The 27,109-nt window shown below is 41.6% G+C and overlaps 2 protein-coding genes across 5 annotated transcripts in view; both read right to left on the minus strand.

Moving 5' to 3' along the window:
• Positions 1 to 27,109, minus strand: part of Pip5k1b (phosphatidylinositol-4-phosphate 5-kinase type 1 beta) — a 255,553-nt gene that overhangs the window by 170,728 nt on the left and 57,716 nt on the right. The gene's annotated exons all lie outside the window — the stretch shown is intronic.
• On the minus strand, positions 1,695 to 8,502 carry Fam122a (family with sequence similarity 122A). 2 transcript variants are annotated; one of them, XM_005352082.2, is made up of 2 exons: positions 6,004 to 8,502; positions 1,695 to 5,822 (listed from the first exon to the last, which is right to left on the minus strand). In XM_005352082.2, the coding sequence occupies exon 1, from the start codon at positions 8,397 to 8,399 to the stop codon at positions 7,539 to 7,541; it is 861 nt and encodes a 286-aa protein (XP_005352139.1). In that variant the 5' UTR covers positions 8,400 to 8,502; the 3' UTR covers positions 1,695 to 5,822; positions 6,004 to 7,538. The 2 variants fall into 2 exon arrangements, with proteins under 2 accessions (XP_005352139.1, XP_026637089.1); XM_026781288.1 differs by having other exon boundaries at positions 1,695 to 1,904; positions 2,285 to 8,502.

The raw sequence follows: 27,109 nt of genomic DNA on the forward strand, positions 1-27,109 counted from the left end.
ATGCTAAGAGTGAATTGTAATTCTTGATCTCAAGCCACCTGGTACTTAATACTATTGTCTTTATTTGCTACCTCCTCCTCCAGTGGACTCAAAATAGCGAACAAGGGAGTGACTTGAAGTAATTCCTAAACATATCCTGACTTTAAATCTTAGAGGAAGGTTGAAACGAAGAATAAATACATGTTCAGGACAGCCACACTATCACTCTCCTCCTCACAGAGAAGTCCTGTGGGACAGCTCCTTCCAGACGACATTTACTGATGCTAAAAGAAATACCTGCTCCTTCAGTGACAGCCCATAGATTTCACTCAGAGGGACAGGCACTGACTCTGAATAGCTATTTGTCACTCGAGTTTCGGTGATCCTGCATGGCAAGACTGAAATCTTTCTTTGTCCTTTAAGTGAGGGAGAAGAATAATTACCTCAAACAACTAACTTGCTTCGCTAGGGCAGCAAGGCTCTTTCTCCATTGTCTTGGTCCACAGCTGCCTGTTTAAGTCAACCTTAGAGGGCAGTCAGGCCATGGGGACCCCAGTAGGCAACTGGAAGAAGAGCCACGGTGGTCCTGTGTCTCACTGCCACAGACGTGAAAATGGGCTCTTGGGTTCCCATTTTGAAACATGTTGACTTATTTTTTGTTAACAAGTGATTTTTATGCTGCTACCAGTATTCTAGAAGTTCAAAAGGGACAAATTAAAAATTAGGAACAAAAGGCTTGTGGCACAGCTACCACATCCATTATAGCTGCCTCTTGAAGGGCAGAAGTTGAGATGGAGGAGTTTGTTAAAAATCAAAATATAAAGCGCTATAAAAGTGCAATCATTAGCTGAGCAGTGATGGTGCACACCTTTAATCTCAGCAGAGGCAGAGGCAGGTGGATCTCTCGGAGTTCGAGGCCAGCCTGGTCTACAAAAGCTATTTCCAGGACAGGCTCCAAAGTTACAGAGAAACCCTGTCTTGAAAACCAAACCAAAATAAAACAAAACAAAAAGAGTGCAATAGTTCCTGTTTGTGTGTGTCTGTACATGTGTGTCCACATTTCAGTAAGCCTTGTAAAAAAGAAAAAAAAATCCAGCCTACCTATTTAAGAAAACTGAGAAAGGAAACAGGGGAGGAAGTGGGAGTATGTATTAAATGGCATTGAATTCAAAGGGTTCAGTAAGGGACATGATGTGACATTAATGCTAATTACCAATTCTCAAATATATTCAAAGGGAAATTTGCTTGGTTTGAACCCTTTTTACTCACCAATGAGGTGATATTTCTTCTATGAAGTAAAGTTAAAAAATGAGAAAAGTTTCTCAAAGACTCCACATTTAAATGTCTTATGGAGGGCTATGGGGGTGCGTCTGTAAAATAAGTGAAACTTATCATTTAGGTATAAGAAGTTTGGGATTATTTTTAAATTCTACTATGTTTTCCTTTAAAATTTTACCTTTTTAACTTACAGAGGTATTTTTGGAGACAGGGTCTCACTGTATACCACTGTCCGTGCTATACGGACCAGGCTGGCTTCAGACTCAGAGAGATCTGTGTCTGCTCCTGCCTCCTGAGTGCTGGGATTAAATGTGTACAAGAGAGTGTTTTCCCCTTTTTCTTTTCTTTTTTAAGGGCAGAGGAGGAGCAAGGAGAGAAGACTCAAATTGGTTCTTCCTCTATTTCATAGAAACAGTAAATATAAAAACAACTGAATCAATTTAAATTACATATAACGACGTCTATAATCCATATTCAACAGGATAACAAATCTTATATTTATTTAGACAAAACAATAAAAGGGGGAGGGTTTGAGTATCTCTTATGGTTTCAAATAGCAAATCAGTTTAAAATGTGAAGCTTGGAATGATTTCCTTACACACGTCAGTATTTCACCACTGATGAAAGACAATCTTCCTGATCATTTCCTGGAACACAATCATTCTAAAATAAATATATCATTTGACTTAAAAACAGAATGGTAACACTCACACAATTAGCAAGTACGTTAAGTAACTGGGAAACAGTCTTCTTGAATAAAATAAATAACCAAGGAAAAAACAAAAAGGAACAAAATTCAAAAGGGAAAAATTAAAAATGGCGTTTTAAATGACAAAATTTGATTTTCTCATATTAGTCATAGCAAATTCATACTATCTGCCTCAGAGGGCTATCATAAGGGTTAAACAGTGTGGTGTATATGTGTGTGTGTGTGTGGGGGGGTGTTAATGAAAATGGTGCCTGAGCCCATATTGAATGCTGCATGGAAATAGTCCAGATATAAACAATATACAATACTGATACTCACAAAAATTTATGTTGCTAGATGACTCTGACCTCCCCACCTGGTACGGCAAAGGGTCCTGAGAGAACTGTCATCTGAACTGTTTACTTCACTGAAGAAAGTACCCAACGTCTCTAAAATGTGGAGCAAGCAGTAGCCATGAGAGAAGAATCGGTGCTCTGGATTTGAAAAGGAAGGATGACAACTAGAGCTAAAACGGAAAAATAAGACTTGTTCTGCAGTTTCAGTGAGCTGGACCCAAATCCGGGGGAGGTTACAGAGGGAAAGAACTGCTCAGAAGCACACGATAATGACAGCTGCCAGCTCCATGTCCCTTCACTGTTCCGTACTGCCCCTGAACCACAGCAGCCTGGCTCTGCAATCCATTCATAACCACTGCAACCAGCAGCGAAGCTTCCAGCTTTGGACTCCCAGGCAAGTGTCCTCACCATTCCACCCCTATTTCCTCATTCAGAAAACAAGGATTAAGACCATCTCAGTAAACGGTAAAATAATTACATTGAAAACTAGCCCCTAAAAATGCTGGATACACAGAGAGCAGTTCATTACATTTTACATAAATATTATTTTAATTTTTCAGAAAAAAAATACTTAGATGTCAACAAACTGTGTCTTGGTTCTTAGGGGCAGTACGATACAAATGTCTACCAAGTAAGTGGAGTTCAGGTGGAAGCTTGCCTCTTGGGCTGTCCTTCTAGCTAAATAAGATCAACTGTGAAAAATTATAGTTAAAAGTGCTACAATGAGACCAGGTTCTCCATATTCATTGGTGTGACAGGTTATAAGGTTAGATCATGAATAGGATCCCACTCATCCTCTGACCATCCCCAACGCCTCTCACTCAACTGTACTTTCCCAGGAACGTGCTCACATTAACTAGTAGCTACTTAGCTGACTCCCAAACCTAGTCAGTTCAGCTCACCTCTGTGCGGATGCGAACAGAATCCAGTGTGGCCTGGCTAGCCCTCTATTCATTCTTAAGCCTCTCCTTTAGCCATTCTCAGGCCATTAATCATTTAGTTCACTTCTGACCCTAAGTTCCTCATTAACTAGATGGAGGAAGCAGATGCGAAGCTAATTTACTACTGATCATATGTGTAGTCTTCCTCCATACCTCTGCTCCCCAAACCACTGCAAAAGCAAACCAACAGCTGCAGTGTCTTTGCCAACCTTTTCATTCCGGTCAAAGAAAACCAGGTTTCTAGCCCTGCTTTCCAAGGGCAAGTCTTTTCTTTTCTGATACCCACTTAGGACTGTAATTTACATTGCCTTCCCTGCCTCATCTTATAGCAACTTCCTCTCTCTAATTTTCTACCAATTTCCCCTTACCCCCCCCCCAAAAATACAGGGGGAAAAGTCCAGCCTTTCCTACCAACTATCTCAAGTGGTCTCTTGAGGTAGGTAGGTTGTGTAATGGGTTGAACTAATCAATGTGACTCGCTGGAAGGCAACCTGATCCAGGTCCTTCTGGAGGGCATGCACTTTTAAGTATGCTTAAAAGTCCCAGCATCCAGCAGCCCTCTGGTTTAGTAACCAGTTGTGATTTCGTTCATTCACGATATATATTTTACACCCACAAGAAAAGAAAATATACTGCAGAAGTTTATTAGATATGACAAAATGGCCCTTTAACTAAGTGCTGTTAATTGCTTTAGGTCAGAATTACTGAATTGGCAACACTAATATCTTAAAAATGTGTTTTTGGAAGCAAATGTCCACGTGAGCTAAGGAGGAATAGTTAAAGTTGCTATGGTGATGTAAATTACTCATACAAACGCTGAGTCTTAGCTTACTTAAGATTTACCACCTACAGAAAAGCAGCAGTTTAGAAAAATAAAGGCCTTCATAGATTGTAGGAAAACGACCTGGCGAAAGGAAGCAGTAAGAGTGAATATCAGGCATTTAAAAAGCAGAAAGAGAGGGCTGGAGAGACAGCTCAAAGGTTAAGAGCACTGGTTGCTCTTCCAGAGGACCCGAGTTCAATTCCCAGCACTCACATGAAAGCTCACAACAGTCTGTAACTCCAGTTATCATAGACCAGATCTGAGGCTCTATTCTGGTTTCCGTGGGCGCCAGGCATGCACAAGGTGCACAAATATACACGCAGGCAAACACCCATATACATATAAATAATTTTTTCAAAAGAGGATAGCTAACTAGCGAGGGTGGAACAAAAACAAAACAAACAAACAAAAACAAGAAAGAGGCAGGGGCCAATCCTTCAGAGCCCTGAGCCAGAACCGATGCATTTTGTACACTCATAAAAATAAAAAACAAGCAATACTAAAAGGGTAACGCTGAGCAAACGAACAGACAGCAGACAGGAGTGAGGATGCTGAGCACCACTGGGAGAGCAGCCCAAGAAGGATACAATAGCCTGGATCTTGCTGGCAGCAGAGATTGAAACCGGGAGTTAGATTCCAGGAGATAAAATCAGTAAGACCTAGTGAGTGATTAAAGATGGGGTGAAACAAACAGAGAACTGCCAATGCATACTGATGCCCTGCATCTACATGCACATATCTATGCAGGGAAATGCAGAGCATCACAGCTTGCAGAGTGCACACCAAACTGTCAGCAGATGTTACCTGTAGGAAGAGACAATGAAGTTTACATAGTAAATGGCAGATTTTTAACTATATACATGTATACATTACTTAAGTATTTTATAATCTATACACAGTTTTCAGTCGAAGTTCATGTGGAATTAAAAAGTGGAGGAGGGCTGGTTCAAGATGGGTCAGTGGGTAAATTTAGGCTCCTGCTGCCAAGTGGAGCCAACACTGTGAAAGGAGAGAATCAGTTCACACAAACTGCTTTCTGACTTCATATGTGTGTGTATGCATGTGCACAATGCATGTATACACACACACACACACATAAACAAACTTAAAAAGGCATTTGCTGGAATATCATTGGGGGAGAAAGAACAATCTACCAAAAAACAAGACATGACAACTTGCTGACACCCCTGGTGACTTGAGTGACTCTCAGAATGCACAGGATGAAAGGAATGAACTCTGCACACTGTCCTCTGACCACAGTGTGTGTGCTGCACACATGTACACACATATACAAACACATCCATTTTAAAAGTGCAAACATGAAAGAATATGTAATCTATTTAGGGATTACCAAGAAGTCTAGTCTCTGCAGCAGCAGGAGGGAGGGGAGTTCTGAGACGAGAGGACTGGAGTTCCTTTCGGGAACAGCCACACCACTACAGGTCACTACAGTCAGAAACTATACAGAACTACCTAAACTATCAGGAGAGAAATAATATAGTTTTTGAGCATGAACGTGAAAGAAATCAAGTTTATAATGTATTAAGATTATTCGGGAGCCAGTGTGAAGAGCAAGCCATAAGGTAGGTGAGACACAGGAAGGCAGGTGACGAGGGGAGCTGGAATAGAACACGAGACACACTGAGACACACTTTAGAAGAAACTGACAGAACTTGGTGGTTACGCTGTATTTGACAGGAAGAAGTCAGATGTCACATGGCATCCAGTTTAGGAAATGAGGCATCGATGGCATCAACCTGCAAGAACACATCAAATGTGGCGGTGAATCTTGTTTTGAAGTTATTAAAGTTCCTCTATAAGTAGGTCAAGCACCCCACAGCAAACTGGATATATTGTAAGTTTAAGCTGAGGAACAATCAGGGTGTCAGCAAAATACACTATTACCCAGAAATGTTACACATACAGACACAACCTTACCCTTGATGTTATTTCACTGAAACTTGATGCAACTGTCAAGAGTTGACCAGTTCCATTTATTCTCATAGTTGTAAAAATTCCATATAATTCTTAAAATCTGTAGGCAATGACTTTAAAAATGAGTTTTTGTCATGGTCTTTCTTAAGGTATTATTTTTAACCTTTTCCTGTTGATCTGTTATTCATTTCACCTGTCTGTCTGCTTGCCTTGTCTATCTAGGATAGATGAAGTATTATAAAGTACAATATAAAAACTATTTTCCATTTATCTTAATCGCAAAAGAAAAGCACTCCATAACTGCACTTTCTAAGTGATGATGACACGTTGCGACTCTCCACTGATCTCCTGTACACCATCGGCCTTCAAGTAACATTTCTACTGTTGCTAATGTAGCTCCAACAATAGAGATGCATCACTCCGTCAGAATCCAAGTCGGAGGTCTATGTCCTAGCTTGGTAGGGTGTAGGAAGTACCTGTTGGCAAGGAAACAGCTGCTTCCTTCCTGAGCAGGTGACAGATGGGCAGAGCAGAAAAGCAGCCAAATGCTGCTTTGGCTTCTCATTGGCAAGAATTTTAACAATCAAGACATGGCTGGATAGTAAAGTCTATCGATGATTGAGAGAATATCGTCTGTCTGGGTGTTCTCCCAACACTCAATGGGGTTTCCCAAACATCTACATTTCTCAAATGTTAAGTTTGTCATGGTAGCAAGAGCCCTGTCTTTGTCTTCTACAGTGAGCTAAGACAACAAGGCACAGTCCCATTGAACTTTGAGGATTATACCCAAGAGAATGCACTTTCTGGTTAAAAATGTTTTCAAAAAGAAACTTTTCATTTCTGAAGTTATACTGGTGTGACTTCACTATTAAAATTTTGTTAGAAAATGTCCTTCTTAAATGTTTGCTTTTATATACTTAATTTTAATTTTTTAAAATATTTGCTGAAAAATGAAATATTTCTCTTTTTGGCATTTCCCCTCCCATCTACTCTTGTGCCCAGGACATTAAATATCCAAGGACCCTTAGGTTTACCAGACAACCAATGGACTGATATGACTAACATTTTTCTTTAAAGCTGTAAGAAGGTAAGTTCTTCAAGAGATGGAAAACAGTAATCACTAAAAACATTAAAAATTAGTGTGCCATGAACTATGGAATTTTAAAACATCAGTTTACTAAACTGAAATTCAACATTTATATTTTCATCAGAACTTAATAATCCCATAAATAAATAGAGCTCTCAATTATTTAAAAAATCAAGGGATAACATATGTATTTAGACATATTAGCAGCGTAAAATGTATGCTTCAACACACTTATTGATAAAAAGTCCGAAAATATTACTACACTGAATTCAAGGGCGTCCGCAGGAACCTGACATAGAAATTCTCTAGAATAACATTTCAGGAACTTCCAAAAAAAGGGGGAAAGAGTCAAATAGGAAACAGCCTCAACTTAATCGACAAGGTTCAGTGCTTGCTCTAACTTGATTCTGTCTCTCTCTCCACTGGGGGAGGGGGATTCAAGACGGGTGAATTACTTAGACGAAAGTTCATCTACTGGAATAAAGGGGGAGGCTGCTTGGGCAGGCGACACAGGAGAGTCGGTGGTAGTGCTGACTTTCGCTGGTGAGTTACAGGAAGATCCGGCACTGCTGCTGTTTCCATCCAGGGTATCGGAGGCTATGCACACGCCGGGGTCTGACAGCTGTGCAACGTCAGAAGACAGCATGTTGGTGATGCCCTGGAAAAATCTCTTTGGCTGATAATCAGTTTCCATTTCACATTTTCTTTTCAATGGTCCAAGAACACTTGGTCTGATGCAGTTGATGGGACTCTGGCTTCGCCGGGTAGTAAACCGGGTGGTGGGGCTGGGAATAGGACTTGGAGGCAATCCGTTGCTACTCACAAAACTTTGCAAGGACGGTGAAAAACACTGCTTCCCAATTCCCCGGGTCGGGGACGGTGCTGGAGACACCGGAATGAAATCGATGCGCTTTGGAGAGGCGGATTTCTCCACGTCGTTGTCACTCAGGCTGAAACTTTCCTCCCAGGAGTGGCTTATCTGCATTGCGGTCTGCACCTCGCGCTCGTGGACCGTCTCTCGGTTGATCAGGTCCATGCCCTCCTCCTGTTTGATCTGGTGCAAGCGGCTGCTGTGCATGCGGACCGGCGAGGCCGGGAGCAGCAGGCCGTGGCGGCTCGGGAACGTCGTGCTGTTCCGCCTGGCGCTGGGCGCCTCGGCCTGGAAAACCGGCGAGGAGTCGCTGAGGCCGTGGATCAGGGGGGCGCTGTTAGATCTCCGGAGGCCCCCACCGCCCGGGCCACCGCCCTCCGCAGGGCTCGCGCCTGTGCCCGCGGGCAGCTCCAGGTCCAGCTCCATCTTCTCCTGAGCCATGTCTCGGCAGGGAGGCGGGGGCGGTGCTCAGTCAGGGCCCTGAGATTCCCATTCCCCGCGGCCGAAGGCCGCCGCTGCCGCCGCCGCCTTAGAGAATCTGTCAGCAGGCTCGCGCCTCTGCGCATGCGCGCCCCGTCGCGCAGGCGCCCCGACACGCCCGTCCTCGCGGCGCCAGCTTAATGCGTCACTGCTGCGGCGCGCCGGCGGGGGAAGGGCTAGCGGTGGTTGGTTGGCTTGTCAGTTCGTTCCTTCCGCAAATAGTCACTGGGCGCGGGCTAGCGGGAAATCAGGTTGTAAAGGCCGCGGCGGTGAGAAGTCTATGTGAAGCAAGTATGAGCTCAGAAAGACGGGGCCCTTGGCGATGAGGGGCTTTATGATGGAGCGTGGGCTAGTCTGGGAGGGCTTCCGGAGGGAAGGGAACACAGTCTTCTGAGATCTAAAGGAGGCAACGGCGGCGCTTTGTAAAAACCGTCCTGGAAGAGGGAAGCCCCTGCTACCCAGCTAGGTGGCAGACGGGAACCAGAAGTGTTAGCCTGGTGGTGGACAAGAGCAAGTTCTGGTCTTTCTTGATAACAAGGAAAGCTCCCAGGCGTTCTCAAGGAACGGCAGAAGGGTACGGTAGCAGCCGAACTGTTCTTTGGCTGCGGTCTGGAGAGTAAGACATTGGGGTGATTAGAACCTACAGGGAGAAGGCCAGAGAGGACGGTAATTTACACGAAGGCAGAGTCTGGGGCGGGAGGGGGGAAGAATAAGCACATTTAAGGCTGGGAGGGAGAAGCTTTCTGACTTTCTAAATCGTCATATTTCTGCCACTAATGTTCACTCAGCATGGGAATTAAACGAATGGAAAAATAGATACATCTTTAAAGGAACAACAGGTTTTGGCATATGTAATTGACACAGAACTTTGTATCTCATTAAAAGAGGGATTGTATTTGTTCATTCATTCAGCCAAATCTCCTATCCCAGCATGCCTACTTACTGTGTACCAGGTACTGTGCTTAGGAAATGAGACTTATGTGAGGACATTTGGTTTCTACTGGGTGGGAATGGGGGTGGTGACCAAATAGGGGACTTTTGGCAGGAAGCCTTTGGGGGTAAAAGTAGGATGGTGTGATGGGGCACTACCGATAGAAGAGGTTAAGGAACAACTAGGTAAAGTTAAGTTATAAATAACAAGTCTTGTGGACTGCAGGGGTCTGAGTGTTCCAACCAATGTTAAGTTAAGAGCCAAGACATCCACTGGTCTGGGGAAAAGCGGGGGAGCAGGCAGGGGGTGGGGTGGTGGAGGATGGTGAAAGTGTGATGGGGACTGTGGCCTGAGAGGGCAGAGGGCTGAGTATATCTTATTCTGTAATGAGAAGCCACTGGGGAGTGTTAGGCAGGGTTACAATAGGCGTGTGGGTTTTTTTGTGTTTTTTTTTTTGTTTTTTGTTTTTTCGAGACAGGGTTTCTCTGTGGTTTTGGAGCCTGTCCTGGAACTAGCTCTTGTAGACCAGGCTGGTCTCGAACTCACAGAGATCCGCCTGCCTCTGCCTCCCGAGTGCTGGGATTAAAGGCGTGTGCACCACCGCCCGGCTAGGCGTGTGTTTTATTTGTATGTTATTGTTTGAGATGGAGTTGAGACTATGTTTTTGCTGAGGCTAACCTCAAACTCCTGAGCTCCAGGATGCATCTCAGCCCCCAAGGAAGCAGGACTCAGGGCAGACAACATCACATTAAGCTTGGCGTATGCTTTAAAAAACAGTGGAAAATGAGCTGAAAAGGGGCAAGAGGCACACAAAATTAGGAAGCAGCAAGCAGAGTGCGGGACTAGGGTTGTAGAGGAGGTGGTGGGGAGAAGTGGGTGGACACGACATGATTTGAGGTTCAAACAGTAAGACCGGCCAGGAGATTAAATTTAGGTGTTCAAAGAAATAAGTAATTTAGATGGTAATATCAAATAGATAGGAAAGGTACACGGGTGGAGGTTAAGAGTTCAGTTTTGGTAGGGTTGGAGTGACCTTTAGATACAAATGTGGCCACTTTGAATGGGTGGTAATTTTTTTTCAGCTGGAAAAAAAAAAAAAGAACGGAGGGTACAGGGATCAGTGGCATTCAGCATTGCGCAGCTCTCCAAGCCTCCTGTCTTCCATGTCAAACAGGTTTTATTTAAAGTGTCTACTAAATATGGGTCCTGAAGATAAAGACAATGCTAAGTGTTCGTGTCGGTTACAGAACTAATTTGCACATTGCCATAATTCATTAAATCCTCACAACAGTCTCATGGGTAGGTATTATTGACCCCAGTTTTCAGGGAAAACCAGAGCCTAAGTAACACCCATAGAGAACCTGGCCTCTGTGGGTACAGACATGCTTACTGATGTCTTTACGTGCAATGGCGTTTCGGGACTCAGAGAAATCATTTGCATATTGGTGGCAGTGTAAAGGAAGTGGTGTGAGAGAGGATTTGAAGGACAGGATTTTAATGGGTGATGCTTTATATAGAAGGAGAAGATGACTGCAGCATAGTGAACTTGACTAATAGATGAAGTTACTACCTGGAGAAGAATAATGGGGAAAGATGGTGTCAGAATGGAGATGCGAGTGCCTGCAGAAGTTTCTGTATTTAACATGGGAAGTAGTAGGCTGCTGCTCAGAGTTTGACAAGAATGACACAATGAGAGCCATGTTTTAGGATCTGCCAGATGTTTCAAAGATGAAGGGATGGCAAATAACGGCAGACGGAACGAACCAATGACTTAAGTGTCTATTGCTCCCAGTCATTTCAGCACTGCAAAGTCCTGTTTTCTCCTGATTGCAGTTTATAAATTAAATACTGGTCTATAAGCTATATGTTATAAATTAGTTACTGATGTTGTTGAAAGGGCCAGTTGTCAAAAAAAATCTCAAAAGGCCCAATTGCCAATAATCTGGAAGAACAAAGGCCTGAACCAATATAAATCAAGGTCCTAGTTTGAAAACTGTTATGCTGCTGCTTGATGGGTTTCACAGGGACTGTGGGAGAATTTGATGATTAATTCTTAAGACAGAAGGATGCTCTAAAAGCTGGGAATAGCAGAAAATGGATTTGGGGGACACCTTTATACTCAGAAGATGAAGAGAGACGAGTCTCAGATATGGATGTGTACAAGGAACGGTCCATTAACTTAAACAGCAGAGGGAGAAAAGTGTTCATAAAATAGGAGGTATTTTAAAATATCTGTATCTGTAGAAGATTACTAATTATTGCTAATAAGCCAATCATTGTTTACCCATGTCTGATGTCCAGGTACTAATGTAATTATTAAAGAAGAGTGATTTTGATAATCCCACAAAGTAAACCACTTATGCCTCACCAGTTAGAGGTCTCTTTTTATTTTCCTTCCATGCCTTTCCCGTATAGTCCACTTTACCCAATTTTCAGTATAATCATTTTTAAAAATTTGACTTATTGCTTTCTTATTCAGAATCCTTAGATTTTTTTGTGTATTTTTTTGAAAAAGGCTAATATCATCCCAATGGCCATGGCTTTCCTGATGAGTCTCTGCCCTCCTGCTGACCTCTTCTCTAAACTTCCAACCCCAGAGGCCTCCTTGCCCTGAAGCCTATCTAGACACTGCCCTAATCCTCATAGATGACTTCCTCTGGTGGTCATCCCCACTGCTCAGTTCCACAATGAAGTGACACTGGTTGTTCTCTCTGACATTAGCTTTTTTAAAAAAAAGCAGTTTCCTATATTCTGCCTGCATTTCCAAGCCTCTTATCCAGTTTTTATTTCCTCTGGGAGAATCACGTCTCTCTGTCCCTCCTTCCATCTCACTCTGATCTCTATTCCTACGTCAATGCTTTCTTGCCTCTTCCCCACCTAAAAATTCAAGTTCCTTATGAGCAAAACCAGTTTTGCTCTGGGCCATATGCCCAGTATCAAGAACATGGCCTGCCATAGACTATTCAGTGTTTCTGGAGCCATTGTGTGAATGAATTATAGTGAATGGCTGAAATAATATAAGTCTGTTCAAAAGGGAAGTGAAGGCTGTTATTTGGAAAGCTAGCCTAACAGGCTTTTCTAGATTGATCCTAGGCACCTCTTCCTGTGACAGTTCTTTCTAATGCCAGGAATATTATTCTTGGTTATATTGCCCTCCGGCCCACACAGGTAAGTGACTTGAATGGACCATTATGTAACCCAATAAACTAGAGCCCTGTGGTTCCATCTCTTTTCAACCTTCTGCTGGCACATGCTTGACAGAACTAAAATGCTCAGAGCTGAAGATTCTAAATGGAGTTTAATATATTGAGTTACTGCTTCCTCTCAAAGCAATCAAGAACAAATGAGAGAAAATCGAAGTCATAAAATGCAATTCAAACTGTTGCAAATGAATTGTGAGAGGCAGAATCTAAAGGACCAAGCCCTAGTTGAACAGTCCTTCTGGTTTCACTCTATAAATTAAATATTATATGTGTACAGCTGAAATTCATGTTCACTTCTACACCATAAAACTAGATGTCTCTTCAGGTATTATGATTAATATTTGATTTTTAAAATTAATGTTTTTTTCATTTCTGTGACATTTTTCATTTTTTTACTGGTAAGCCTTTGGGCATATGGCAAGGCAAATTTCTACCTCTCAATCTATACCAAATAAATGAAAAATGTAAACACATGTATGTTTATGAGTATAATCTGAGATGAGTAGCAAATGTCTCAACCTCCAACACTGGCTGGCATCATTAATCTAAAGGAAAAGAAAATTGTACTCTGAAAACACAGGAACTTAGGAATGTTCACTGGTACATCAATTTAGGAAAAAAAGTCAGCATAAAAAAAGAATATATGCACTAATTTTGGATATACTGAGAACCCAAGAGAGATGAGTGCTGAGTTCTAATAAAAGAAGAATATTCCTGATTTACTATTTGTAATAATCCCAAGTCAAAATCCACCCAGATACCCTCAAAGGAACAAATACATGACTTAGACAATGGTATTTTTCACTCAAAAAAGATGTTTGGATCATAGCATAATCCTGGATAGAAGATTTCAAACACAGTGTGTACTCTATGGTCGTATTTTGTTTTATTTTAAAACAGAGTCTTTCTAGGTCTCCCTGTGTAGTCTTAGCTGGCCTGGAGACTCACTATGTAGATCATGCTAGTCACAAATTCACAGAGATCTGACAGACTTCCCTGCCTCCTAAAGTGGTGAAAGACAACTGTCTATATTCTGTCAATTATATTTTAAATAAACACTGATTGGCCAGTAGCCAGGCAGGAAGTATAGGCGGGACAGCCAGACAGGAAGTAGAGGTGGGTCAATGAGAACAGAATTCAGGGAGGAAGAAGCCCATTCCTCCACAGTCCTGCCCAGACACAGAAGAAGGAAGATGTGACCTGCCCACCAAAAAAGGTACCGAGCCATGTGGCTAAGATAAGAATAATGGGTTAATATCTAAGAATTAATAAGTCTGAGCTAATGGGCCAATCAGTTTATAACTTATGTAGACCTCTCTGTGACTTTCCTTGGGGCAAACGGCTGTGGGACCTGATAGGAGGACAGAAACCCAAACAAGTAGGCCTTCATGTTATACCAAAGTGCCAGGATTAAAGACCTATATTCTCTCCCGCCTGCCAATACCTGAATAACCATTCTGAGACTTAATTGTAAATTGTTTGGTCTATTACCTCAAGCTTATTAACTAGCTCTTACAACTTAAATTAATCCATTTCTATTCTATATTTTACCACGAGGCTTGTGGCTTGTTACCTTTCATCTTGCTTTCCTGGAAGCTGCTGGCATCACTCTGCCTCCACCTTCTTTCCCTCTGTCTTTCTGCTTGGATTTCCCTCCTGGCTCTATTCTGCCTGGCTATTGACCAAATAAGATTCTTTATTAACCAATGGTAATAAAACATATTCACAACATACAGAAGCTTATCCCATATCAGCCTATGTCACCATGCCCACTCTATTCCTTTGGTGTTCAGAATAACTCAAACTAGTCAAAATAGTGTCTGTACTGACCAGGTAGAACACAGAAGATGCCCCACACTGATTTGCATACTAGAGACAAGGTGTGCATATGTGTAGTAAATATGTATCAAATACAAACACTTGAAATGTATGTGATTCACTACATATAGCATTGGATCTCAAAATGTCCACAAGGACCTGGGATGTAAATAGAGGAGGAAAGAACAGGAGTAGGAACACACTTCACCAGGAAGGAAGATCTTTTGTGCAAACATCAATCTCAGTTCTAACTCTAAACTGGAATGTTAAGTTTCCATCCAGTGACACTGTGGGTGAAAGATCAGCTTTCAGTCCTTGAGAGTAGGCAGAAAGCAAACAGGAACACCCTGAAGCTACATTTGCCTGAGGCCTCCAGCACCCAGACTCCAGTGGCCTCACAAAGCACTGAAAATTTCCTGGGCCCATTTTAACACCACCAAAAGAGTTCCGAATGGGCCTTGGCCCTGCTACCATAGTGCTTCAAAGCTGGCTACTTCTGAGAAAGCAAAAAGGAGAGAAGCCCAGCTCACCATCTTTACTATCTACCTCTGTAGCAAGCTTCGTGTATTGTGTTCAAGCCAGGTTGGCTTCGTTGTCTTGGTGGTACCCCCACAATACAAGATGGAGCTCATTGGGGACTGTTGAAGCACAGGTGGGGATGGATATAGGTGTAGTGTCACAAGTCTAGCTACCAAAACCTTGCAATTAAATAGAATTATTAGTCTCACAAATTTACCAGGTGTTCCAACTCTACATTATTGAGAGGTCTATGGTATATACCTTCAAGGACTCTTATCTACCCAACTATAAAGGGAGAAGAGACAGTAAGAAATTTACCAAGGTGATGAAGATCTTCAGACCCTTCTCAGCTTTCATTTTAAATAAAACTTTTAATAAGCTTTTAGCAGCTATCATACCATTGCACGGAGCCATATTTATGTAGAAAAAGTTGAAAGTTAGAAAGGGGAGAGGCTTAAGCTCGGTTCATTCCTTCAGCCAGCTTCATGTAAGCAGATGCAGATGCTAGTTACTTTCAATTTTTTTCTCAAGGAAGAATATCATTAAAGAAATTAAGTTATAAGTTTAAATATCTTCCTAATCCATACTCTTTGTTCCTTTATATCTTTTAGATAAAATAGAAAATAGGGTTGGAATGTCTTGTTCTCACATATTTCAACATTATAAGCATCCATCTTTGGCATAACCTTCTCTCTTCCTGTACTATCCTTTTCCTTGTAAGATTCAGTGCGTTTGTCAAGAAGGGGGAAAACACATGATCACTTTCAAACCATGTATAAAGTAAAGAGAACTGATAGATTTTATGTAACATATAAAGTTAATAAAATGAAAATGTTCAAAAGTCTGAGAATCTGTTTGCATGTATATAATTGGCCCTTCCAGATCATGCGTGTTCTGTGAGGTGGGGAAGCCTTTGAAGGAAGAGTCTAATGAAGGAGGTTTTGTGCCACTAGCGATTATACTCTTGAAGGAGCTGTGAACACATCAATCTCTTGCTCCATGAACAGGATTCTTCTACCATGTGCTCCCACTATAATACACTGCCTCCAAATATAAGGCCAAAGGACTGTGGACTGGAGCCTTCAAAACTATCAGCCCCAATGAGCTTTTCCTCTTTTTAAGTGGATTGCCTCAGGTCTTTTGTTAGAGTAACGAAAAGCTGATTAAAGTGTGTATTTAGAAATTTTCTATACGATCTCTATAAATTAGCACTCAGCAGGACTATAATCAAAGAAGAGACCAAACCTGAAATCAGATTATTATACTTTCAGCACTGTGGCCTTGCATCAACCATGAAACTTCTTTAGGCTTTACCTTCCTTATCTGTGAAATGGGGACACAGACTTTGTTGTAAGAGTCAAGTAATAGGGTGTCATCAGTAGGTGTGCAGACAGCAAAGGCCCCACACAAACAGGTTTGCTTTGATCACAGGCTGATCTCGCTCTAGACTTGGGTTTCCTCTGTTTTCTCACTCCCAGGCTGAAGTGGAAGGAGAGTCTCACCTCGTCTTCCCTCAGAGTGTAGCAATTTTAAAGGCAGGGCTCTTCTGTGACTTGGTAGGTATGAATCAAAGGGCTCCTTTAACAACCAGGCAGAGGGTTCTGGAACAAAGCATGGGCCAAAGCATGCTTTTATGGTTCCTGCTCTGAGTCTGTGTGCCAGAGGAAAGATGGGTGGCACAGTGCTGAGGCTGTCCATCACTCAGAATGTGGCTGGATCATGGATACTGTTCTCCACAGCCAACCATTTGCTAATCCCTGCAGCAATGCACCCTTCCCTGCTTGCGCTGAATGTTCAATGGGACTAATCCTAGAGGCTTATTCTTATTTATTCATTTAAAACCCTGCTTTGAATTACTACAGACAGGTCACTGTCCTCCTCAGCACACAGAACGTTGCACAGGGGTACACACATTTCACTGTGCCTGACAAACAAGTTGAACTCAGTCTTTAATATACATATGAAGTTAAGAGGAAGAAACTGGAGACCCCAGTGTCAACAGCCAATGTTACGTGAGGCACATGTCTTTGCCTTTAAGTAGCTGAAACCAATAGATTCTAAGGACAAGGAAAATGTTCTAAAGGACTCTGAAGCTAACACCCTAAAGCTTCCTAAGCAACAAGTTTTAGGAATTCTTTTGGCTGAGAGGATGACACAGCCATGAGTTTCCTAGCTTCCAAGACACTTGATGATAGTAAGGTTTTATTACAGAGAAAGAGGAGAGCTTGTGGTTTGTGGTCACCTTTGTACACAGCTGTATTCTGAGCTAAACAGAACACCAAATGCAATATAAAACAGGAAGGGCTAGACGCTTTGAAGCCTGTCCCATGCAAACTGTTAAACTGAATGCGACTGAAATTTAGTAGGCATGGCTTTTAAACCCATAGCTCAGTTTGTAGGCAGGAAATGGAGTTTTATGACCCACAGAGTTCAGTCACCTAAATTTCCCACGTATAAGGAAGCAGTGAGGATTTTTCTTCTTCACTCCTTTCAGTTCATTCTCTAAGTTATATTTTATTTTGTGTTCAGGTGCATGTGCAGCATGCAGAAGTGGAGGTCAGAGCCACCTTGCAGGGGTTGCGTCTCTCCTTCCACCCTGTGGGTTACCGACGTCAAGCTTAGGCCTTTAGTCCTGGCGGTAGGCACCTTTCTCCTCAGAGTCAACTCACTGGCCCCACACTCTTATTGTGAAAATGTCTGTCCCCGAAATGAAGCCGCTTTTCACCACACAGTGCCCCTGTCCCTGTGAATGTAGAAAGGCAGCTTACACCTAGAGAGGGCATCTATCCCAGGTAGCTTTTAAATGTTTTGGGAACATTCCTCAACCCCTTGCTAAGAATTGCCAGGATCATTATCTTCTTGTACAGATGGGGAAATAAGACTCTGAGAGGTTCACTAAGTTATCTTAGCCGAGTAAGTAGCTAAGCATTGAACACTCAGGCAGGGTGTTAATCATCATTTGCTATTGACCTCATAAATACCAAGGTTCTTCAAGCTTGCTATTTTCCTGTGTCTCAAAATTTTTAAAAATTTTTTAGCAGGCTTGATGTCTTCAATTGTAGGCCAAAGATGGATGCCCCAATGTTTCAGAGGAACCCTGGGTGACTATCCAGGCAGCCAGCTATTTCTGTAATTTCTTTTTTTTTTTGTTTTTTGTTTTTTTTTTTGTTTGTTTGTTTTTTTGGTTTTTTTGAGACAGGGTTTCTCTGTGGTTTTGGAGCCTGTCCTGGAACTAGCTCTTGAAGTCCAGGCTGGTCTCGAACTCACAAAGATCCGCCTGCCTCTGCCTCCCGAGTGCTGGGATTAAAGGCGTGCGCCACCACCGCCCGGCTATTTCTGTAATTTCTATAGCTTTGAAAGTTTTGCATTCTTAATTCTTGTTTACTTAGATAATATTATATCCTCAGATCACTGATAGAGCTGAAGATAAAATAGTGTGGAATATTCCTTTATACATGTGTGAATATGTGTCACTGTGATTGGTTCAATAAAGAAGCTGACTGTCCAATAGCAGCACAGGACAAAGTTAGGTGGGAGAACCAGATTAAGGGCACTGGAAAGAAGAAGAGAAGAATTAGAGGGTCACTGGCCAGACACAGAGAGGAAGCAGGAGGTCCAAGATAAAAGAGAGGTAACTCCATGTTATATCATGCAGAATATAGATTAATAGAAATGCTTTAAGTTGTAAGAGCTAGCTAGTAATAAGCCCGAGCTATCTATCAGACAAGCATTAATAATTAATAAGTTTCCATGTGGTTATTTGGTAGTTACTATTGAGACACAGAGAAATTCCACCTACAAAAGGTGCCCAAACATCCAGCAGCATAGATTCACATACAACCTTAAAAATAGGGGAAGCAGGTTCCAAACACACGAAACACAGTCAAACACAGCTTCTTGGTAACCACCTTTACCTGGGTAAGCTTGATACCACTAACAGAGGTGCAGCTCCTTTAAAAGGTAGCTTCCTTGGCTTGGTGCTAGCTGCTAGTCAGCACAGCTCTTTTAAGAGGCCCTGCTAATAAACACTTAAATGGGTTTATGAGGAAACAGGCAGCATGATACTTGGTGGCACCATGGACCCAACAATTTCCCAGAGCTGGGGCGGTAAATGTGGCCCTTGCCAATACCTCCACCATGAAGCTAAGCTCTCAGGGAACCAAAGGGGTAAGGAGTCAGACACCAATGCCATGCACTAAGCTGCACCATGCTGGTGACTAATACAGCAGGTGAAGACTCATCTCATGCAATCAAAACAAACAAACAATACAGATACTCAGCAAAGGCAGATCCAGATGGGAAAAAAAACCTCTAAATGGGTTACAGTCTGTTAAAAATACACAAAGGCTTGGGAGAGAAAAGAAAAAGGGTATAGACAGTTATAAAAATAGTTTTAAAATAATAGTAAAGTCCTTAAAAGGGAGTAAAGTAACATAAAAGAAAAATTTATGTAAATATGCACAGAGACTCTGAATTCTGTGTTGTTGTCTTTGACTCTTTTTGGCTGCTAAGAGACGCTGGATTATGAAAGCTGCTAGATTAACTCAACCTATACATTTTAAAAATACCTTGATTTCAAACTGAAAGTAAAAAGGTATGTTGCTTTGGGGAATAGGTTATGCTTTTATTTCCAGAGGAAGTGAGATGCTGTGGATTCATTCAGGTTAAAGATGATCAGGTTGTTCAATGAAGACCCCCTGAGGATCCTGTCTACAGATATATAGAAATAAACCTTCAAAACTACAAAACACATACTGTATATTTTACCTGCTCAAACATAAAGCAAAAAAAAAATCACCTTTAACTGATTTGTGCACGCTACATATCCCATACTTGTAATGTATGTTACCTTTAAAGGTTTATGTATTTTCAGAACAAGGGGATCAAACACCAATGAAAACAGAGGGCCCAGGTGATGCCTTTGTTATAGTCCCCTCAGAATTCTGAAAACAAAACAGATTCAAGGCTGCTGACTGAGATGATCCAGCCCCCAAAATACTCCAGCCAAGACCTAACAATTATCCTGATTTTAGCAAGGTTTCCCTAAAGATACCAACACCCCCCAAACAACAGGAAGTAGTCTAGAGAGCAATGCTCACATTTCCAAAAGATGGATTATGGGTGGTTGTTATCATTTAATGGGGGTTGGTTACAAGTTGTTATTGATCATAGTCAGGAAAAAAATCTAAACAAAGGAGTTAAAAGTCAAAGATCTCTTTCTAAAGGAAAAGATGATATTCAAATTATAGGAGAAAAAGGATAGATTATTGAATCTACTTTTAAAAACAGCTATTACTATCAAAATATTTTACATTGGTATGGTTTTTGGCTTATTGATACAAGTTTAAAGTTAATTTTGTTATACTGTATATATTTTTCTACTCTTGTTTAGGGTATCACATTTATTCATTTCATTTAAAAGTGTAATGCATAATTAAGAAATACAGATTAATACTTATTCATCTATAATAGTCAAACTTATAGTCATGTTAGGTATATTTTCAAGTTCATAAATAGATATATTTAGATAGATAGATGAGATTCACAGGACAAGGTTAGGCGGGAGAACCAGATTAAGGACACTGGAAAGAAGGGCAGAGTCAGGGGGTCACTAGCCAGACACGAAGAGGAAACAGGAAGTTCAAGATGAAAGAGAGGTAACACCATATGGCAGAATGTAGTTTAATGGAAATTGGTTAATTTAAGTTGTAAGAGCTAGTTAGTAATAAGTGTGAACTACTGGATGAGCATTTATAATTAATATTAAGTCTCTGTGAATTTATTTTGGAGCCAGAGGTCCTGACAAATACTCTAACTACAAGATAGTTATAGTCTTCCTTGTTACCAAATTCAGAAAAGAAACACAAAAGAGGTAAAATGTAATTGGAGAGGCTTTATGTGGATATTCTTGCCTCATATTGGGCACCACTTGTAAATGGAGAATATTCTTTCTTTACCTGGCCACTCAGACCTGAATAATCACACAGAAACTATATTAGTTATGACAATGTTTAGCTGATGGCTCAGGCATATTTCTAACTAGCTCTTACATCTTAAATTCACCCATTTCTATTATTTTATATTTTACCACAAGGCTCGTGGTTCATTACCTCTTGCTTCTTGGGTGGCTATATGGCATCTACCTAACTCTGCCTTCTCCCTGTATTCAGATTAGTTTTCCCACCTACCTATATGCTGCCTTGCCATAGGCCAAAACAACTTCTTTGTTAACCAATGGTAATAAAACATATTCATAACACACAGAGGGGAATGCCACATCAGTAAAGTGTATGGGTTGAGAGACATTAAGTTTATTTAAGGGGTAGGGGTTTATTTAAGAAGATGCTTTAAGATGCAAAATGGTATTTTTTAGAATGATAATACAAGCTATGATAAAAAGTAGTTAAGGTATAAAACTTTGGACTCAAGAAGATAAGACAGATAATACAGTATTTTCTCTGAATTTGTCAAATACAAATGGACTGGACATTGTGAATGTAATTCTTACCTGATAATTGTTCTGATTGTACTTAGTTTTACTACATTAGAGTTAATAAAACCTTTCCCTTTTATTTAGACAAAAAGGGGGAAATGTAGAATACTGTGAAGAGGTATTGCTCTGAGGTATTACTGTGATTGGTGTAATAAAAAGCTGAAAGACCAATAGCTAGGCAGTTGGTGTGAGTGGGACTTCCAGGCAGAGACAGAGGAAGTAGGAGATGAATCAAGCTCATGAGATGCCATGGACCCACAGAATGAGTCAGACATATAGAATGGGAGAGAGGTAAAAGCCACGTGATAGAATATAGACTAATATAAATATGGGTTAAGTTATAAGAGTTAGTGGGACAAGTGTAAGCTAAGGCCAAGCTTTCATAATAAGTCATTATTTGCGAACTGGTGATCCAAAGAAAAATCCGACAATATCCAACCACCCTTCTCATCAGAAAAAGATAGGAAGTTCATCTAAGTGTATGAGTCAAGAGATATTATCAAGGTCACAAAATTAAGTAATTAATATTCCCTATTCATCCCAAAGCAGTCATAAAGACTCCTGCAAAGGAATAGAAACTAGAAGTCCCCTACCCAAATGTTTGTCATTAAGTACATTAGCGTTGAAAGGGGGCAAATGATTTCTTTAAAGTCAAAGGGCATCCATCGCAGAGTGAGGATGTTTTCTATCCCTCGGGATTGCTCCCTGGTGTTCCCTCAATTCTTTTCTCACTTCAAGCACGCACTCCTTCAGTGTTTGCTAAGGTCAGTATGCTGACAGCGCTCAAATCTGTATCTTTAGAGAAGGCTGACCTATCTCTAAACCACATCACATCTCCCAGACATTCCTATTGTGTGCGCCACAGCATTTTCAAGCTTATCTTGATAATGAATGGACTCACATCTTCCTACCCCAAAACTACTTTTCCTCCTGAAATCAAATTGTGTAAGAGTTTCTCCAGACAACTAAGACAAAACCTACCCCTTGCTTCTCCTTCATTCTCAGCTTGGCTCCCACAGGTCAGATCTCAGCAAGGTGCGAGAAGAATGCCTGTCTGCACACATTGTCACTGAGGACAGAGACTGGCTACCATGAGGGTGGGGACTTCGCCAACATCACAGCAGTCCTGGACACCAGATGTAATAGTGAAACTTTTTTTTTTCTAAAATAGTGAGCAAAAGGAAAGGTCCCGCTGGGCGGTGGTGGCGCACGCCTTTAATCCCAGCACTCGGGAGGCAGAGGCAGACGGATCTCTGTGAGTTTGAGGCCAGCCTGGTCTACAAGAGATAGTTCCAGGACAGGAATCAAAAAGCTATAGAGAGACCCTGTCTTGAAAAATCCAAAAAAAAAAAGGAAAGGTCCCTGTGAGTTCATTCAGAAGAAAGGCTTTTGACCACTTTTCATGGAGAGGAAAAAATAAAGAGGTTTCTGTGTACACCCCACGAGTGCTGCTTGTCACATGCAAAGGACAGAGGTCTCTTGTCAAATGTGGCAAAAATGCTGAAGGAATAGGGCTGTCTTTTTGCTTTGGGTAGGGGCTGACTGGGGGGGGCACCTGATGTCTGTAAGGAAAGACTTCACTTGATGCCAGAGAGGATGCCACAGGGTAGGGGTAGGGGTGGAGATTTGACGGAACAGTGAAATGGGTTACATTTGGGGATTTTTCCAAATCCAAATTGAGAACCCCCTCCCCTTTTAATTCCATCAGGGTGCCAGGAAGGCTCCTCTTCCCATTTTCTTGTGGAACCATAGGGAAACAAGCAACACAGAATCACGCGGCATGCGACAAGGGCCAGGGTTTCCTTCAGCTTGTTCTTGCCTGAGAGGTGACTGTGATAGCAGAGCTATGGATGAGACAAAGTTGAGGTCACTGGAACAAAGTGACCTAGAATGGATGGAGATGAAATTGAGGGCACAAGTAACAGGCTATAAATATTTATTCGAAGCCTATCAAGTAGCCTTTGGTTTTACAGTCTCCAAATCTGGAAGGATTTATTTCTCCTCTCTTTCTTGAACTGTAACTCACAATGCTATCAGAGTGCTGATTCTGATTCATCCATTTCCTCACTGACAGCATAAATATGTCTCCCTTTCTTTGGCAAAAGTGAAGGGAAAATGCAATTAGTGCCACTCCTCCTACATCATCTCCAGACCTGGCCACAAGCTGAAAAGGGGGCACAGGAGATGCGGCAGTAAAAGCTGCCCCGACTCTTCATACTTAAATTGCTTTTAGAAAATGCAAAATCTAGAGGCTCAATTAATCTTAACGATGCATCAAAGAACAGAAGATTTCCCTAGGCTAAAAATCTCCGCACACGAAGAATTCAGAAGAACAAACACCCTGAGGATGGCAAAGAAAAGGACTAGTTTCCCGCAGAGGTCATTGGCATCTTTTTTTGTGAATCTGTGATCTTTCTGCCTTCCCCATGATAGGATTACAGGTGTGCACCTCCACACCTGTAATCTTATTTTAAGTGTAAAGAAACATCTCAATTTAAAACCATAAAGGCCAAATGCTTCACAATTTGCAGACATATTTTAACAAGTATCCAAAATAACAAATTCTATTATTTTTATTTTACAAAATTTTACAGTTTGACATGCATGTGTGTGCATGCATGCAGGTCCATGTGCATGTGCACACATGAGTGGAAGCCAGAGGAAGGATATTGGGTGTCCTGCACTCTCTTACCCCAGGAAGGCAGTCTCTCACTGAATGTGGAACTGTCCCGCTCCTGACTCCTAGTTACTTGGCCGGCCAGCAGCCCCAAGGATCCAGATCCTCCAGTCTCTTCCTGCCCCCTCCAATCCCTACTCCCATTGGTGTGGTTACTGGTGTATGCAGTGATGTCAGGGTGCTGGGGAACTGAACTCAGATCCTCAAGCTTGGGCAGCAAAAGCTCTTACCCATGGAGCCATTTCCCCAACTCCTTCTTTTACCAAATTTTAATCTACTCAGGAGTACATGTCAGGTTATTTTCTACTTCTTTTTAAAGTTAATTTTACTGACAAATTTATAAGCAGAAAACAAAGTCTTCCTAAGAATACAGTTTGCTGGGGGTTGTCAAGCATGTGGTCATGTAACTATGGCCGTAATCAGTTACTGAATTTTAGCTAAGTGTTCTATGCCCCTTTTAAGATGATCATACAGATTTTTCTATTTTAGTCAACTTAACATGCAGAAAGCCTTCTCTGCTATCAAGCCAAGCTTCCACTCTTGGGATGGAATTCACCTTGTCAGGATATTTATTTAGAGTCTGTTCGATGGCATATTGTTGAAAGTCTTTCCATCAATACTCAGAAAAAAAGACTGATCCGCAGTGCACATGTCGGCACACACCCTCCTTGTCAATTTCTAGTATTAGGATCATTTTGCCACATTAACAACCCTTTAGTATGGTCAGAAAAAGGTGAAATGAAATTACATACCCGGCGCTATAAATCTGACAAAGAACCCATGATTAGGGACTTATAGGCCCAAAAAGGAAACTACCAATTTTTTTTTCTAAGTAGACATAGTATTAAACTACCCTATTGATTCAGATCTTTGACCCATAAATTAGTACAGCTCCAGTGCTCATCAAGGAAGGGTGTGTTGTGTGTGTGTGTGTGTGTGTGTGTGTGTGTGTGTGTGTGTGTGTAGACACTAGTTAACTCAGAAGTTCACAACTGGTCAAAGGGCAGAGAGAATATGTGTCTGTGGAGTGCTCGGTCACAAGTGGGGCATCTATATCACAAATCTATCGCCCAAGGTTCAGGGATCATTGAGGAGGGGCAGAATGAATAAATATCAGAGACAGAGGTGGCGGGGGTGGGGGCTGGAGTCAAACAGTATCTTCTGGCGATGACAGGACCACTGCACCCAAGCACTCACACCAGCTGTGGCTGCCTGCACAGGACGTGTACAAGACCCATTAACATTCCTACGTGGAACAGTGAGCGGCTCAGAGCCTCTGTCCCTCACTGAGGAACTATTGACAATGATGGCTTCTGAGAAAGGAGGAGCTGGGGTTTTTTTTTAAGGGCGTGGTCCTATTGCTTAGAGTTTTACTTTAAATTTATTCTGACCCAGAGAAAGGAGGACAACAATTTTTCTCAGCATGCCATCAAATAAAGATTCAGACAGAGTATGTTTCGTTACAGCACAGAGTTGAGTATAACACAGTCAACACTCATTACAGTGTAAGCATCTGATCAACATTTCAGTACAACGCAATCTCATCTCCAGCTGCTCCAGGGAATGGACCATTACAGTGACGCCAAAGAGAAGCAAACTCTGCTTCATCACAATGCCAACATCTGTCCTGCTGCAAGTATGAAAACCCAGAGTGGTTTTGCTCAGAGCTTTCATTTTGAAACATGCCTTTTGTTGTGAACAATTGTGACTGATTTCCTTTAGAGCAACACATGGCGAATGCTCACTTTTTCATTTAAAAAAGAAAAAGAAAACCAGTAAGAACAAACAACCTGCAAGTGAACTCAAGATAACCAGCAGCAACTGTAATTCTATCAGAGCACTTTGGTTAAAATGTTTAAAAACAGTTCCCAGAATGCATATCCCAAAGGCAGAGTAGTAGCATGGCTTTTTTTTTTTTTTACTTTTCAAAAGTCTAGTTGTATTTAAAATGCATGCATCATATTTTAAATCTTCAGCATTTTAATAAAAATCACTAAAGGAATGCTGATGGTTACAATTTAAAGGATAAAACCAAACTTTCTGGCTATTTGCATGTTTTTAATTCAGAGACAGGACTAGGACCTTGGGATAGAGGAGAGAACAAAAGATTCAACTTTTGCAACAGTAACTAGGGTAAATTCTTGGGGTCTGCCAACAGTTGACAAACTGTTGCAAATTTATCTACCATTATAACCTTTGGTGGAACATACAAGTAACACTCTAGTCTTCAATGGTAACCATGAGTCGGAGATGGGAATGTTTACATCCCTAAAGGCAGTGGGAAGATAATCAAATTCTAGAGGCCTACCGTGTAGTGCCTTGAAAAGTTGTTTACTATTAGATAAATACAGCTACTTCACAAGACAAGGCTTTGTCTCCCAATGCAGTCATTCAACTACAGGTCCCTGAACAATCATGTAAAAGTATAGTGTAAAAAATTAGTCATTAGAACAACAGCTTAGGGCCTGGCATGTAGGTACATATCTTTAATCCCTGCACTAAGGAGGCAGAGGCAAGTAGATCTCTGTCTGTCTGTCTGTTTCTCTGTGTGCATGTGTGTCTCTCTCTGTGTGTGCATGTGTGTGTCTCTCTGTCACTCTCTGTCTCTCAAATTTGAGGCTGTGTCTACAATTCCTGCAGTGCACGATGTTTTCGCACACCCCTCTGTTTCTCTGCCTAGACTGCTAGATTGGCCAAGGAAACCATTCACTTTGTTTCTTATCTCTCTGTCTCTGTCTGCCTCTCCCTCTTTCTCTCACCCTCCTTCCGCTCCCTCCCTCCCCCTCCATAGCGAGTTCCAGGCTAGCCAGGTTACACAGTAAGACCCTGTCTCCAAAGCAAAACTAAACAATAATCAGCTTCGCAAAAGATGGTACTTGGAAATGGAAAGGTGTCTTACATAATTAATAGATGTATGTATTCACCCACAGTGGTGGGCTTACCTACCATTCCCAGAAACACGCCACAAAATAGCTTCCAAAAGCAACAGAAAAATAAATGCTATGGAGACCACTTCTTTTTTTTTTTTTT

This window comes from Microtus ochrogaster, chromosome 8 (genome assembly GCF_000317375.1).
Source record: "Microtus ochrogaster isolate Prairie Vole_2 chromosome 8, MicOch1.0, whole genome shotgun sequence".
NCBI lineage: Eukaryota > Metazoa > Chordata > Mammalia > Rodentia > Cricetidae > Microtus > Microtus ochrogaster.